Source organism: Melanostigma gelatinosum (assembly GCF_949748355.1).
Source record: "Melanostigma gelatinosum genome assembly, chromosome: 9".
Taxonomy (NCBI): Eukaryota; Metazoa; Chordata; class Actinopteri; order Perciformes; family Zoarcidae; genus Melanostigma; species Melanostigma gelatinosum.
In genome coordinates this window covers 13906489-13922668 of record NC_136642.1, presented here as the reverse complement: position 1 = coordinate 13922668, position 16180 = coordinate 13906489, and the positions used below count along the sequence as shown (strand labels likewise).

Genomic DNA, 16180 nt, shown 5'->3' with positions numbered 1-16180 from the left:
TCAGTGTCAGTGCTGACCAAAATGGCGGGATGAGGCTCCAACTACAATAAAGTTGAAGATAAGTCTGCATGACTCATGCATGTTGGAAAAAAATGAAGGCTTCCACAAACCAGGCAGTGACCAAAATAACATCCTGGTTGCTGCCAGAGGTTTAGCAAAAGTTAAAACAACACAAAAAGTGTTCATTATCCTGAACATGTAAACGGTCAAGAGGTCACCAAAGTCCATTTACATTCAGAGCGTCTGATGGACACTAACTCACAAGGACAGTGCTTCTGTCCCACACGGACTGAACCTGTACTGGACACAGCGTCTTTAACTCTATCTTATCTACATCAGGGGTACGCTGCAGCATTAGAGCTGTTAGGAAATGCGATTTTTGGCTTCGGACGTCGAATCGTGGATGTGAGTCATGTGACACAGATAAGCTCCAACCATACGGAATCATGTTGCATTCATGTATTTCTCATATGTCGGAAATTATAAATACTACTTTTTTTCGCGTTCAATTGCATTTTTTGGAGGGACTCATTTTGACAACAAACATACATGTCTTGTATTTTATCTTGTGAATCAAGATATACCCATACTGGCCTATATTGTACCGCAGATGTAAGATGAAGAGAGGCGAGAGAGGGGGACGCATCTGGTCTATTAGGTTGAATGGCAACGTGTAAATAGCAAGATGCCAGTGTGAGTATTTTGAGTATTTGTGTTTGCACCAAATGCAAGATAGCAACGTTGATCAAAATCAGTAACTACAAAAGAAACGGTATTAGAAAAGATTGGTTGACATATGTCCGATAGTTATGAAGGCAGCATCAGTTGCGCCTGCTGTGACACGCCTCAGGCTAGTTTCAGTAGTCGGGCACTATAACCATCCGAACCGCTGCAACAACAAACAAAGCCGACCAGTAGTCGAGAACAACTTGATTTTTTAAATAAACTTTTCCAAAATGGGAAAAGTAGCTGTTATCTCGCTTGCAATAGCTGCGTTATCGGTGCTGCTCGGAGAGAGGATTGTAAATTTCAGGTAACTCCGAGGCAACTCCGTCAATGTTTTGGAGTTTGTTCCTGACTTTTTTTCAGGAAAAAACTAAAGTTTTATTCTGGCCACCTGTCCTAATTTAACGTCTGTGTTGAAAACATTGCAGGAAAAGGACCTTGGCGTCAAGGGAGCTGGCCCAGAATCACCTCCCCAACTGTGTTGCACTCAAAAAGCTTGGTATGTAACGCCTGCAGAAAAAATAGACACGATGAAGTCAACATGGGTGAACATTAAAATGATCTGTGCGACTGTCGTAACGTTACTTTCAGATTCTGGCTCAGAGGATATAACGATCCTTGGAAACGGACTTGCCTTTATCAGCACTGTAAGTGTTTGAGTTGGAGCAGCTGCTGGAAATATAGGCCTCTCGGGGTTAATACAAAACAGTGCCACTCATAGAAGTGAGCTTTTTGCCATCTAACCAGCCTTGTGGCCAGACTTTGACCGATATAAAAAATAATGTTACTCTTCTTTTGTTTGAAATTCATTTTTATTTGTTTTAGATATGCTCAACATAACTTCAAATAATGTTTATTTAATCCTACCTATGACCTCGAAAGAAAAAAGCTAAATCAATAAATTTGATGCCAACTTAAAACTGCATGAACTTTCCACGAAGGTCAGTTGGTTTGTCTGCATTTGGCTTTATAAATTGGCGTTACTCAGGTACTGTGTGAATGTGAACTAAGGCCTGATGTTTTCCAACCTGCTCTGCAATGTTTTATAGGTTCAGCATAATTAAGTGTTGTTTTTTTATCTCCAGGGTTTGAAGTATCCTGGAATGCCATCCTCAGATGTTATCGGAAAGATCTACACCCTTGATATGAAAGATCCTCGGATGAAACCAGCGGAGGTGCGCATGCCAAGAAACTTTGATCTGGAGTCATTCAACCCTCATGGCATCAGCGTGTACATCGATCCAAGTGGTAAAAGCACTCGTTCATGTGTGGCTGCACACGTGTCTCTACAAGATAGCACCTTAAGGGCAAATACACTAGTCCTTGGCCCATCTACTGGTTGAACATGTCTTGATGAATTTAAGGAAATGGGGGAGCGTTTAACAACAGCTAAACTACATCAAAACATCTGTTTTCAAACTCTCACACAGCTCATGTAGTATAATCCAAGTCTCATTTGTCCAGTTAAATGCTCACTACTTCCCAAACGCATGCATCTTTGCTAAAACCTTTCCATTTACCGTACAACAATGGGGACTTGTCTGGACTTGCATGGGCGAGTAGTGCATGAGACTGTTTATGCACAAGTGTTTTAGGTTTTAGTGACGATGCATGTGTTTGACAAAGTACTGAACATACGAATGGATGAATGAGACTTGGACTATACTGCACGAGGTTTGTTGGACTTTGTAAAGGGATAGTGAAATCGTTTTTTTGCTGTTGTTAAACGTAATTGATATACAGATGGCCATTTTGCGGGTAAAGTATTCCTCTAATAGCACAAATTTAATTACATTTTGCAATGGAAAGGTCATTGCATTTTCAACTCAGCCCACTGTATTTGTACTGAAGACAAATTTCATTGAGTTTGTCATGAAAATGTGCATGTAGAGTCGCCTGCTGTGATATTCACAATGGGTATACTGTTGGCATAATAACAGTAGTTAAGACTTCTGCACTGTCTTCAGTGTGTCACTGTATTTCAAATGAAATGTAAATAGAAATATACACAATCTGTACATTTAAGTACATGTCAATGCTAAGTAAGTGGTGTTTAATAGTATGGGCTTGTTTTTTGAGTAAAATCTACAACTACAGATATGATTCTGATGCATTCTTAACCGAAAGAACAGTCTTAAGTGTTGGTACCTATTGTAGCTTTGATAATTCTCTCTTTTTTTTAAATTGGAGTCATGCATGTCCCTCTACTTTTAGTCTTTCTCACACACACACACACACACACTGACGCACGCACACACCCTTTTCAGTTTGGTTGCCAGTCTTTTTTCTTTACACTGCTTTCTCTGTTTCTCATCAGATGACGCAATATACCTGTTTGTCGTCAGTCATCCTCAACACAAAAGCCAAATAGAGCTGTTCAAATTTGTTGAGGACAACCACTCACTGGAGCACCTGAAAACCATGAAGCATGAACTTCTCCACAGGTGTAGTGCTGTGAACTACACTTGACATTTACCAGTTAGCGAGATGTCGTCAATATGCATTAAAAAACCATCCCATGTTATACCATAGTTATTCAAAAACCATATTGTGATTAATAATGTATTATAACAATTTTGTAATTCTGATTTTGTCTTTCCAGTGTAAACGATATTGTGGTAGTAGGAGTGGACAGCTTCTATGCCACCAATGATCACTACTTTACTCATGAAATCCTCAAAGGTTTGGTGGAGCCTTTTCTGGCTCAGCCTTGGTCTAATGTTGTGTACTACAGTCCCGAGGAAGTAAAAGTGGTCTCGGAAGGATATTACTTTGCAAATGGCATTAATATCTCACCGGACAAAAGGTAAGAATGATATGCAGGGCTGTGTGTGTGCTTATTCATACTTCAAAAGTCAGAATTTCTTCATTGTAATGTTCTTTCTCATGTATAGGCATATATATGTGGCAGATCTATTTGACCACAATGTGCATGTATTGGAGCGGAAAGAAGACAATGCATTGGTCTCAGTGAAGGTAAATCATTTAATGTTTCAGCAATAACAAAGTGCACATTGCTTATAGCACATTTCAAGAATCAGTTTTTGCACTGATGAATGATTATGCTTCGTCAACTTTAGTGATTAAACATTTTATGCTTTTGTTATTATCATACTGATATTAGACTAGTGGGCTAGTCAATATTGACATGACAGTGTGGCTAATGTATGCAGAATTAAATGTCAAATGATAAAACTTCCAGTGTTATTTGAGTATTTCATGTTTTGCATACCTGTTTATTGTGACATTTAGTGTTATTGTTGTTTTGCATATCTTTTTAATTGTTTATTGTGACAGCTTTTACATGGATATGCAATGAAGGACATCTGATTATGCCAGATGCAGTTGGTAAAAGCTGGCACTGTAACCCAACAGTTAAATAGTAAATTAAAGGTAAATAGTTAAATTTAATTTCATATCAAAATCTATAATTTGAAATGAATATAATAGTAGGCACAAGTAGCAAGTATTCTTCATGTAATGTGGTTAAAGCGTTGCAAAACCAATATACACCGATGCCAAACATAAGTACAAGATCATGTCATGCTAGAATAAAAGTAATCAAGGCACCAAGAAGCATGTATAATCATAACCCTGTCTGTGACACCTCACCAGTCTGTGGCTGTGGGTTCACTCTGTGACAACATTGAAGTGGAACCTGAAAGTGGTGACCTGTGGTTAGGCTGTCACCCTAATGGATGGAAACTTCTCATGTTTGACCCCAAAGACCCACCTGGATCAGAGGTTTGTCCGTTCACGTTTACCAGTTAGTAAATTGTGAGAGGCCTGACAACATTACAATAACATGCAAACGTATATTTAGCTGTATCTGCAATGTTCTGCTTACCTAAGCATCTTCTCTGGCTATTCATACGTATTCATCTTGTATATAATTCTTCCTTTCTCATGATTATGTTTTCGTCAGGTCATCCAAATCCAGAACATTCATTCAGATAAGCCAGAGGTGACTCAGGTGTACGCTGACGACGGCCATGTGATCTCAGGCTCCTCTGTAGCAGCTACCTATGGGGGGAAGTTGCTCATTGGCACTGTGTTCCATAAAGCCCTGTGCTGTGATTTGAAGTAGGCAATTACTGCTGGAGATCTTTTTTGCAAAGCTCTCAATTAGACAAGGCAATGATGATTTGAATGATGATATACATGGCTATTACAGCACTGGCTTTAGGGGGAAAGGCTGATAACAGACCCTGAAAAGAGTGCCTGAAAATCCAGAAGGACCTGGAGGAAGATAGATGAATTGTATTTACATGATTTAATGGCAATGAGCCCTGGGTACAACTTTCTTATATACAGTCTATGAGTACAACAGCATATTTGAAGGTGGTCTCAAACACAGAAGTTACTGAACTACCCAGATACTTGAACTGCTGTGATTCATTTCAACCTGACATTCATATATATTTGCTTTGCTGTGTTTCATGAAATTAGTATTTTTCACTGGTCACCTGACAATTTGAAATCTCTACAGATGGATTGTATGGAACTTAATGTTTTACTTGTTTTAATTGCACATTTGTTTCAAGTATTTGAATGTAAATAAAACAACAAAGAGAGTCTTGATGCAACTGTAGTTTGTCTTGTGGTTCAATAAGTGTGCACTAAAAAGATGTGCAAAACAGTGTGAATGTACACAAAAAGACTGAATATAAATCTGGACGCTATATCTCCATTTTGGGCCCAATCCCAATGACCCAATTGTGGGTATTTATTTCATACTTTTTTACTCCCTGGTTTGAACGTCTTTCAGGTAATTTCAGATAATATATATTTTCGTGTTTGTCAAAACAGCTTGAATGACAAAATAAAATATTGAATGAATAAAGAAATATCCTTTTCTGTGTAAATTGAATATGACAAGCTGAACACGTGACCCGCCCTCTTTGTTTTCCTTTCTTTGCGTCTCCACGCTTCCGATGGTAACCTCGTGTTTAACGTCACATTGTAATGCATTGTGGGTAAATCCCTTCGGCAAAGTCTGCATCTAATGCTGCCTTACGGAAAGGGTTCATAAAGGGCTCAAAATGTCTGCGAGAGAGCCCTCAAACACTCGCTCGATTTGACAGTGGGACAGCCCTAAACCCTCCCGGACTTTGCGGAAGCGCGCCTTTAACGTCGGTGAGGGTGGAGCTTGGGATTGGGTCAAAGTCCATCTGTGTGGCCTTTGGTCTTTCTGAACATGGCTGCCATGAAGAAAATACTGGTTGCTGCTGTTGTTGCTGCCTTTGCAACATTCATTGGACACCGATTTCTGAAACTAAAGTAAGTTTTTTACCAGTAAGCAAGCTCTGCTAACGTTAGTGCCAGGGTTATAAACTGGTAGGCTTTCAGGTTCTGCTTTGTTTTCCTGTGAAAGTCTGTATTTAATTTGTTCTGCAGGGAAATCTCCCTTGCTTCCAGAGAGGTGCCTGTGAAACACCTCAACTGTCATTATATAAAGAATATTGGTAGGCATTCTTCACTTTATGTTCATGTCATTGTCTTAAATTTGGGATTTACATTGTCAAAAATGTTGTGAAAGTTTAACATGTTTCTTAACTTGGACACATGAAGAGTTTGAAGTCCAGTTTGTTGGTCGTAGGTCAAGTGTCGGCAGCGTGGTAATGTTAGGGTGGTAAAACTAAAGAACTGAAAAGTGTAACATGTGTTTTTGTTGTGTACAGAATATGGAGCAGAGGATATCACAATACTAAGAGATGGCCTGGCCTTTCTGAGCACAGTATGTTGTTAACATGTATCACCGTTGCAGGAATCTTAACCCCTGCAGCATTGCAGTTCCGTTAAATAATCCTCTACACTATGTGAAATTATGGGTCAACCGTTTTAAATGAGATGTGACTACCAGTTAGTCGGCATAATTCAATAAGTATTAGACCTCAAAAATGAATTTTAAAATGATTGATATGCACCAACATCTTACATGCAGTGTTTTCCACTTCAGGGGTTACACGTTCCTGGAGTGCCTTGGTTCGGCGATGAACCAGGGAAAATGTATGTCATGGATATGCTGCATCCAAAGCCAACTCCAGTGGAGCTGCAAATCAAAGGAGAGCTGGACCTCAGCTCCTTCAACCCACATGGCATTAGTGCATACATCGATGAAGCAGGTAAAGTACAAATCAGGTGCAATATCTCAACGATAGAACAAAGAAAATATGCGCTTGAAACTGAATTCATTTGATAAAGAGGATTGAAATATTGTAAAAACCTTTAAATTAAACATGACATCTTTCATTGGTCCATGAGAAGTCTTAAGAATTTAATCAAGTGATCATTACCTCTTCCTTTTTTCATTGTTTTAAAAAAAATCTTTTTCTTGCTACACACCTCGTTTTGAACAATTAGGTCTCACACAAAATGTGAATTTAGTAAATTATATAATTTTTTTAATTTTGCTGTTGCGCAAGTCATGTGACAAGAAATGTAATATTAAAGTTGAATACTCTGAAAAAAATATACAGATAATGGTCGAAAGGAAATTTAAAAAATGATGAACTGGAAACATTGTTGTTGCTCTTCTACATTTAGCATTCAAACAATGGACATTCATTTCTAAAGAGTTCTTTGTGTTTATACTTCAACATTGGGAACAAGTCTTGGTCCAAATGATGGCAAAAAAAATGGCTTGAAAAGACAACAATAAACAAAATGACATTAGACGAATAAATATCCAGTTTCTTCAAATCAAAAGATATCTTTAAGGCACTGTGGTTGTTATGATACTCAGCTAATGCATCCCAAATGAAATGGACCGGAAGCGAGTCTCTGGTGCTTTCTGTGTTCTGCTGAACAACAATAAAGGCAAAATGTTTTAGTTTATAACAATCCGGTTAATTACAGAGTAAGGAACAGAATGGGAAACCAGAGTTACAACCACAGATTTCCTGGAAAGAATTAGTTGACTCACGCAACAAAGCCCTGCATGTCATACAGCCGGTTGGTGAGCCAACGTCATGTGCTTACTAGTTTTGTAATTTACTGGTGATGAGGTTTGCCCTGAAAAAAAAGTAAAATGGTTTGAAAATATAGTCTCCCCAGAGATCACTGGACCAGTGGACAAACTCTATTACTGCATGGCTGCTTGCCTCTTCTTGAGAATGTTTTGACTTAAGGAAAGGGAAATAAGGGAAGCGCATAACCACGAATTAAAAATAAGGGACAAGAAAATACAAGTGATAAGAATGAAAAATAACAAAATAGAAGTTTTTAAAGTTTGAGTCCTTTAATATTTTTATGAAATCAAACCACATTTTTGCTGTTATTTATGGTCAACATTTCTTCTGCAATTATCATATTTACATTCAGTAATTACCTTTCTGTATAGTAGTTTTCATTGGTAGTGGCCGAGTCTGCCATTCCCACCAAGGGTTAAAATATTCTTCGCACATACAGGGTATTCGATTCACAGGAATGCAGTATGTAATCCAGTGTTACCGTGTGTACTTTGATCTCATTGATATCAGACTCACTGTTAACTCTTTACTCTCTTACAGCCATATCAGAGAGGTCTTAAGTTACTGCTCATGCTAACCAACATGCTCCACTTCACATTACAAGACATCAACACGGCGGCGCTTTTATTGTCAAGCAGCCACAGGAAACGTACTGTACTTGTCACAGAGGTTTCCGTCGGCTGTGATTGTTCATCTAAAATGTGTCACCAAATGAACCAGGACTGAAATAGTAATGACAACACACAACACATTGCTGTTTGTTTGCAGATGACTCTGTGTACCTGTTTGTTGTCAATCACCCTCAGCATAAAAGCCAAGTGGAGATCTTTCATTTTGTTGAGGCGAACACACTTGTACACCTAAAAACTATTACCCACCCTTTACTCCACAGGTATGTACGACTGTATAATACACCTTTGACAGCATCACACATTTTACATTTGACAATCGCTGTATGATTCCTTCATCGTGTCTTTCAGTGTAAATGACATTGTTGCAGTCGGAGTGGAGAGCTTCTATGCGACCAATTATCAGTATTTTGCCAATTATGTGCTCAACTCTGTGACTGTCATGCTGGGTCTCCCCTGGTGTGATGTGGTATACTACAGTCCAAAGGAAGTGAGGGTGGCAGCCGATGGCTTTCTGTCCGCAAATGGCATCAACATATCACCTGACAAACGGTTATTCTCAATTCATTTCAGCAGTCATTGCATGTCTATGTTATTTTAACCTGAATGTCTTTCCCCAGAAATATGTTTGCTCTGCAATGCTAAAATAATAAAACAGGAATGTTTTTGTTTTCATTACAGGTATATTTATGTTTCAAATATCATGCGACATTTGATCGACGTTTATGAGAGAAAAGAAGGAGAGCAATTAATGCACCTCAAGGTAATATAGTGTTTTCTTATTTTCTACCCTCAGCCAAAAAACACATGTATTAAAGAAGTGGTTTGACATCTTGTGAATTATGATTATTTGCCTTCAATATTCTCATTAAACTTTCTCCAAGAAATAAATTGTGTGTCACAAAATGTCAAACTATTTATTTCAATAATACGATTACTTTGCTTTTTAATCCTAAAAAACGTATTTGTTCAACCTTTATTGTTCACTTTGTTTCTGTGTGTTTAGAGGACAGAATATAATTTTCAGTTGACTGTATGTAATGTTTCTCACCAGTCTGTAGCTGTTGGGTCACTCTGTGATAACATTGAGGTGGACCACAAGACGGGTGACATATGGCTGGGTTGTCACCCAAATGGCATGAAGTTGTCAATGTTTGACCCTGAAAATCCACCCGGCTCCGAGGTTAGTGTTTTGTTTCAGCGTTGTTATTTGAATTTAGAATAGAATATGTCTTTATTGTCCACTAGGGTGGAAATTTGTCTTCGGTTCACCAAGCACAAGAAACGACAACGTATAAAGCAGATAAGAAGCTAATAAAACACAAATACAAGCTTTATCACACATTAAAACAGGTCAATATCTGTGGCTAGAATCTTCTCAGTCACTTTGTTGTGTTAAGAGTATTGATGGCACGATGAAGGACTTCACATTCTGCGCTGCCAAAAGTAAGGTACTCTATATAGTACCTCCCGGAGCTCAAACTGGTTTAGGAGAGAATGGGATTAATCTGCCAGGATCACATAAATAAAAAAAAAAAGGAGTAGAACTGTTTTCCATGGTCATTAGACTGGAACAAAATAAAATGGCAATCGTTGTTAGCTGTTATGGTGACAACACAGGCCGTACAGTGTTGCAGCTCACTGGAAGCATGGCAGAATTAGCTAACTAGCCAGCTATAAGCTAGCTAGCCTGCTAATTTCACCATGCTTTGATGCTACACTGGTTACAGAAAATTAACTGAACAAAGTTGTCACTCATCTGGCAATAGAAATGAACTTTCCTACGCTGTGACACAAACGATTGCAATAGCCATGGTACACATAAAAATGGCCTGCTACTTTGATTTGGGTGTCCGTTCTTCTCCTATTCTATTTCAAAGGGCTTTTTGGGATTGCCAACTATTTTGCTTGCCAATGACACAAGCCTAGAAAGTTTATTCTTTGATCTACAGTTCAGCTTGTCTGACTCACCGGATGTAGACTGTATAGGTATAAGTCTGCCATTGGTGGAGGATCTCCTCCCCTTTTCACTATCTGCACTATGTATTGTGCAAGGGCACCGTCACTGCATTCTTTGCTTAGCGTCGCCCAAGGCGATTGTGACTGTTTCAAAGAAATAGCGCCGTGTTTCTTTATCACTGACACAGTGCTGTGGAGAAAGGTCTGGCTATGCGAGACTACAGTTAAGGTGACCGTACCAGGCAGGAAGGTGGCCTGATCATTTTATTCCTGTTTCCTCCAGGTCATCCGGATCAAGAACATTCACTCCGATCAGCCCGTTGTGAGCCAGGAGTACGTTGATAACGGCCATGTGATCATGGCCTCTTCTGTTGCAGCTCCCTATGAGGGAAAGTTGCTAATTGGCAGTGTTTTCCACAAAGCCCTGTGTTGTGATTTTAAATAATGTGTGTATTCTGTTGAGGCTAAAACTCACACCCCGCAGAGAGAAGGCCGGAGCACGTGTGTCCGCTGCTTTGTGCATCCAACACGCTCCAATAAGAAATCTACCAAGACTGGTTTACAATTATAAGGAATTTAATTCCACTGATGAAAGTACGATTACAGTTAAACATTGGAGTACATACTCCTATGAAATATTAAATCAATAAAACCCCATTTGCAAAAAACTCAACTCAGCTCCTCAGGTATAAAAAACACGGCCGTCGTCTGAGAGCCTTCACACGAGAGAGCAAAAAAGTATTTTAAATCAAACCTCCCACATATTCGTTCGCGACTCCTCCCCTTCCGTCTATCTCAATTTCTATTGGCACACTTCTGTAAACGCCTATCTCCACATCTCTCTCCCTGAGCAGCTAACACATTCAAATCCTGTCAGTTATGACTTACTCCCTTCTATGATAATCCTTCAGTACATAAGCTAGACTTCTGCAACTTGGCAGAAGCTTCATTTCTTTTAGCTACTAATCCTACATCACTTTATGTTTATCTTAATTATGCATTCCCAAAACCCTTATGATTATGACTAATTATGAATTATTAAACACTTTTATTATATCTACTAACTACAGTTTTTTGCTCAAATTTCTTACAATTCTGTGTACTCACAACTGTTAAAGAATAGAAATGTAAATATGATTTGCATTGATATGGGATGGAAATAATAAAATCTTGATTCCTCAATTGCAGAAGAGGAATATTTGACCCACTCCAGACACTGACTCATTGTGTGTGTGTGTGTCATTGTAAAGCAGGAAACTGTTGAATATTTATTTAGTATCATTTTCACAAAATGTTTGTTTTCAACACTCATAACAGTATCCATAATATTTTCATATAAAACTATTTCACACGACACCGGTGACTATTTCCACAATTTGGTAAAGGTATTGGAAGTTTTAGAAAAGGATATTTTATCCCTTTTCATCTTTAACCATGAACAAATTGTTCTCTGCTACCTTGGATATCGTAAACCGAGACCCTCCACCGCCAGGATCCTGTACACTTTCCTCTTCCGTGGCATCTGTTACTTTTGATACAGTGAAAATGATACCATGAGTTTCTGAATCAAGTGAACAACTCTCCTTGTTCTCCTCATCATTCGTCCTTGCACATTCTGCCGATTCCGGGTCTTCGTTGCTTTCTTGTATTATAGGACGGAACTCATGTTCGCCTTCGTCCACGACAGGCTCTGCATTTACGAACACTTCACTGATGCTGACCATGCGTCTGTGCCGAGGCGAGTGATCCAGGGTCTGGATGTTGGTGGTCAGGATGTCACTGCAGCTCTTAGAGCGGTTTATGTTGGCTGCAGGCTTTATTGTGTTCGCTCCAATCTCCTTGATGACAGTGCTGTAGTCTTCCTCCTCGTCTGAGAGGAAGTTGAAGATGTCGATAACGGAAGGCCTGCCGTCTGGCTTGTGCTTCTCCTCTACAGGCTCGGGTTCCTCGTAGAGGCGTCTGTGCCTGTGTCTTCTTTTCTTTAGCACCTTGTGAGCTGTCACAACCATGTGGACGTTCCAGCTGAAGAACAGAGAAAGCCAGGCCAGGCCCATGTAGATCCACAACTCTGCAAACACCCTGTACAGTCTGGGGTAATCCGTGTTTGGATTTACACCTGAAACGAGAGTCGATGCACTTGGGTGACTTTTATAACAAAGAACTTAACGCAACAGACTCCCAAATAACCTCAGAGGATACACGAACTCTCTGAAATAAAACCTACCTGCCACATAATCTCCAAAACCAACTGTTGTGAGTGTGATGAAAGAGAAGTAAAGGCCATCCAGGTAGCTCCATCCTTCCACAGACATGAAAACAAATGGAGGGATCACCAGGTGCACCAACAGCCCCCATAACAGGAACAAGGCTGTACAGGTGAACTGGACCGTTTTCTGACAGGACGGAGAAAGGAAACACAACAACAATATGTTAAAATAACTTGATGGGAGCTGCCTTTCAATACAGTATTCAGACAAATACTAATTCCAGCTTTCAGTCAGATTCTTACCACTGAAACGCCTTTACGGATCAGAACCTGGGACAGACGCTTGGTACGGTCTCCAAAGAATGAGCCCAAGGTGCTTATCCACACCAGACACAGGGGGATCCCACACAGACCATACAGGATGCAGAACACACGACCGCCTTTAGTCTTGGGAGCAACATTACCATAACCTGTAGATTACAAGAGGAAATATTAAGGCACAACTCTGAGAGATATCAGTCATATTTTGTAAAGGTTCATACTGTGTAAGTTTTGACTTTATTAATTGTTAGTAAGTAATGTATCTATCCTTTATGGGAAATAAAGTAATATGGATAGTATTTTGGTTGCCAGGTTGAAAAAAATCTGGCTATTCGATATCATCCTCTAGTATTAGATGCTTTGTCCTTTTAGCTTGCGTAGTTATTCATTTTGCAGGAAGATCTATTTGTTTGATCATTTGCAAATAATTAATTGACAAAGCCATTCATTTACAATGGCTTCTCTCTTTCTTCTTTAAAAAAACAAACACTGTAAGCCAGATTTTAGTAATTCATTAATTAATCAGGGCCATGAGTTTCAAGATGATTTCAAGACAAAAACTAAAGTTTTGTTTTTGTTCCTCGTGATCAACTTATAAAGCATTCATAAAGTATTCATCTTATAAAGTATTGAGCTTTTTCCTGCATTTTCGTCTTTGCTTCATCCATTCATGAAATGGCAACAATAGTAATCTCTCACAGATAAACAAAAGTAAGTCAATAAATAACTTGTGAATTAAATGTCAAACATTGTAGATGTCATACAAACCTATGGTGGTGACAATGGTGCTGGCAAAGATGACAGAGTTGGCCCAGTCCCACGAGTTACGGTGCGTGTCTCCGGTGATGGGCACACCTCGGCCGACAGCATCTGACACTATCTGGGAGAGTAAACGACGCCAATTACGAAGCTGTCGAAAACGTTGATTCAAAAATGATCAGCACAACTTATCCAGCCATAGTACGCGGACACACCTTTCCCAGACAAGCAAATACTTGCGGCGTAAGGAGACATGCTCGTTCACGCTCACCACCATGCCACCAAGTTTAACTCACGACTGCTCGCAACTATTTATGCGATGTAGCGAACACGAACACTCAACACTGAAAGCATTTGAATCGTTTTATTGTTGGATAATTCGCTTGTATCAGAATGTGGTTCTCAATCAGGAAAAACCGGTTCTGTGTTGTCCTGACACGTAGGGCGACGAGCTTCCCTTTCACCCATTAAATAACTTGTGGGAGTTATTGGGAGCTCTTTGTTGGTCAATCACCGCAAAGTTACTCACAGAAAGTTGATGTAAGTTGTATGTTGATGTTTCTAACAGCCGTGGGATTTAGTTGTGTCTGCCATAATCAAAAACTAGATTCCTACCTCCAAAATCTCACCCAGACCTTCCTCTGTTAGGCAGGCATGTTTCTCCAAAATCCTTTCCTTTTGTCGGATATATTCGTCTCTGGATGATTTCCAGTAGGGCTCTTCGAGAATTTGGAATATTGCGGCTCCGATCGATAGGTAGAAAATAATACATGAAGTTAAAAAAGGACCTTTATCCGCCATATTAAAGTCATAACTTCAGTCTGTCCGTCGCCGAGAAGCTTGTATGACTACAGAGGTGTAGTTATCCTCCCTGTGCTGCTTTCTTCCTGGTAAACAATGGGGTTGACGCGCTGCGCTCTATGGGGACTGATACAAACTCAGCTCCATTGTTCAGATAGAACATTTTACTATACGCGCTGTGTTATAAATAATAATAATAACAACATCCTATATGATAAAAACCCGTGGAGACATTTAGAATCTGATACAACTATATAAACAGCCTCTGTGGTTTCAAAACGCTCGTGCAGATGACATTAAATGGTCTCTGTGGATGCAAAATTGTCATATGAGCAGGTCTATATATGAACATACAGTATACATATCCATTTATCTCTCTTCTTTCTTTTATCATCGTAGAATACCTGCATGCAACAATTATAGAGCCATGCGCCAGGGGGCAACATGTTTTCAGTAGCCACACACTTGTGTCGAGCTATGCATTCACCAGAATGAACTGGCGTGTGGTGACAGTTGCTCTTATCTTCATCCAGAAGGTTGACGCAAAGTGTGTGAAGTTAAGCACACTGGGTGGATCAGGGCTGCTCAACACGATAATGGATGAGAGGTGTTTTCCTCAGTGTGAGAATGATAATGCTTGTGAAAGTTGAATGGAAGTATACTGTTACTATGTATCTATCCATCTATCCATCTATCCATCCACCTACCCCAACGAAAGAAAGAAAGACACTATTGAATTGCCTGTGGGAAGTGTAGGAGCTTGGCCTATGCCGGGACCAAGAACATCTTGGGTCATATGTGAGTCCTCCAACGTTATGCAGGTGCCCTACTAGTGCGATGGAATACACCTTTAAGTACAGATATATTTGGATAACTTACGTGGGCAGTGCCAACACTGGCCACTGGATTTTAAGTAACACAGATGTTGACAGATGTTTCGGCTGTAGCAAGTAAGTGTGCTTCGCCTTTTGGGAATTCACACTGCAATGAGTAGTGTGTCGACCTCGCATACTTGATACATTACTTTATACTTGAGGGGACACACAGGTGGAAAGCTATGGTAAGGCCACCATGCATTTTACAATGCATTTTTAAATGATCCCTTCAACACATGTTTTAACATGTATAAAAAAAAACACTCCTCTTGGAATAATAATTTGGGTCTGATATACGCTATCCCCCCCAAAATGACCTTGTCCATTTAAATGACTCTTCTACTCTATTCTTTCTCCTGCACTTTCTCCCTCCCTCAAGGAGTGGAACATTATCTTTTTATCACTTTATTTTAGGGGGGCACACAAATAGTACCTTTGTACTAGTTACTCTAACATGGAAGTAATGATTAGTCACTTTTTACTTACATGACATCCCAGGAACATGAAGGAACCAATCAATACCACAGTATCAATTGTTAATCCTTGGTTCATATGTATTCAAGAGCTACTTGTTACAGTACCTATTTATAGTAATTAGCATATGTTTTGTTGCTTGGCGACTGTAAATATGTATACTCTGTTGCAAAGTGTGTCCTAAAAATAAATAATAACAGTAGTCTCTACCTGCAACTCCACCTCCATACATGCACACGCACACAACAGCGCCCCCGGGTGGATACACCACTAAAGTTTAGTTCCAGATAAAGGGGAAGTGACTGTGACTTTGCTGATATCACACTGCTTGTGACCGGTCACTGTAGAACTGGCACAAAGTAGGCAGTTGTTGAACAAACGCTTACTCTCTGACCAAACTTTCCTCTGATGCCCAGAAACGGATACTGAAACTAATCAGCCAAAAATACACAGCAGAAG

The 16180-nt window shown here is 39.6% G+C and overlaps 2 protein-coding genes across 2 annotated transcripts; one reads left to right on the top strand and one right to left on the bottom strand.

The window, feature by feature from the left end:
* Positions 1-856: 856 nt before the first annotated feature.
* On the top strand, positions 857-11349 carry LOC306782748 (uncharacterized protein). Its single transcript, XM_079276190.1, has 18 exons — positions 857-1033; positions 1155-1225; positions 1318-1373; positions 1812-1974; positions 3044-3170; positions 3329-3532; positions 3621-3702; positions 4342-4470; positions 4652-4809; positions 5875-6006; positions 6124-6191; positions 6408-6463; positions 6686-6851; positions 8466-8589; positions 8678-8878; positions 9008-9089; positions 9381-9509; positions 10569-11349. The coding sequence occupies exons 1-18, from the start codon at positions 957-959 to the stop codon at positions 10728-10730; spliced, it is 2187 nt and encodes a 728-aa protein (XP_079132316.1). The 5' UTR covers positions 857-956; the 3' UTR covers positions 10731-11349.
* Positions 11350-11506: 157 nt separating this feature from the next.
* LOC306782134 (potassium channel subfamily K member 5-like) lies at positions 11507-14427 on the bottom strand. The gene is made up of 5 exons (XM_079275329.1): positions 14187-14427; positions 13581-13692; positions 12795-12961; positions 12510-12678; positions 11507-12401 (listed from the first exon to the last, which is right to left on the bottom strand). The coding sequence occupies exons 1-5, from the start codon at positions 14370-14372 to the stop codon at positions 11698-11700; spliced, it is 1338 nt and encodes a 445-aa protein (XP_079131455.1). The 5' UTR covers positions 14373-14427; the 3' UTR covers positions 11507-11697.
* Positions 14428-16180: the final 1753 nt, after the last annotated feature.

Coding starts and splice junctions, on each gene's coding strand:
- LOC306782748 (XM_079276190.1), top strand. CDS start 957: ATGGGAAAAGTAGCTGTTATCTCGCTTGCAATAGCTGCGTTATCGGTG. Junction 1,975..3,043: donor CGTGTACATCGATCCAAGTG/GTAAAAGCACTC, acceptor GTTTCTCATCAG/ATGACGCAATATACCTGTTT. Junction 3,533..3,620: donor AATATCTCACCGGACAAAAG/GTAAGAATGATA, acceptor TCTCATGTATAG/GCATATATATGTGGCAGATC.
- LOC306782134 (XM_079275329.1), bottom strand. CDS start 14,372: ATGGCGGATAAAGGTCCTTTTTTAACTTCATGTATTATTTTCTACCTA. Junction 13,693..14,186: donor GTCTGGGTGAGATTTTGGAG/GTAGGAATCTAG, acceptor TTACTCTCCCAG/ATAGTGTCAGATGCTGTCGG. Junction 12,402..12,509: donor TTTTGGAGATTATGTGGCAG/GTAGGTTTTATT, acceptor CTCTCGTTTCAG/GTGTAAATCCAAACACGGAT.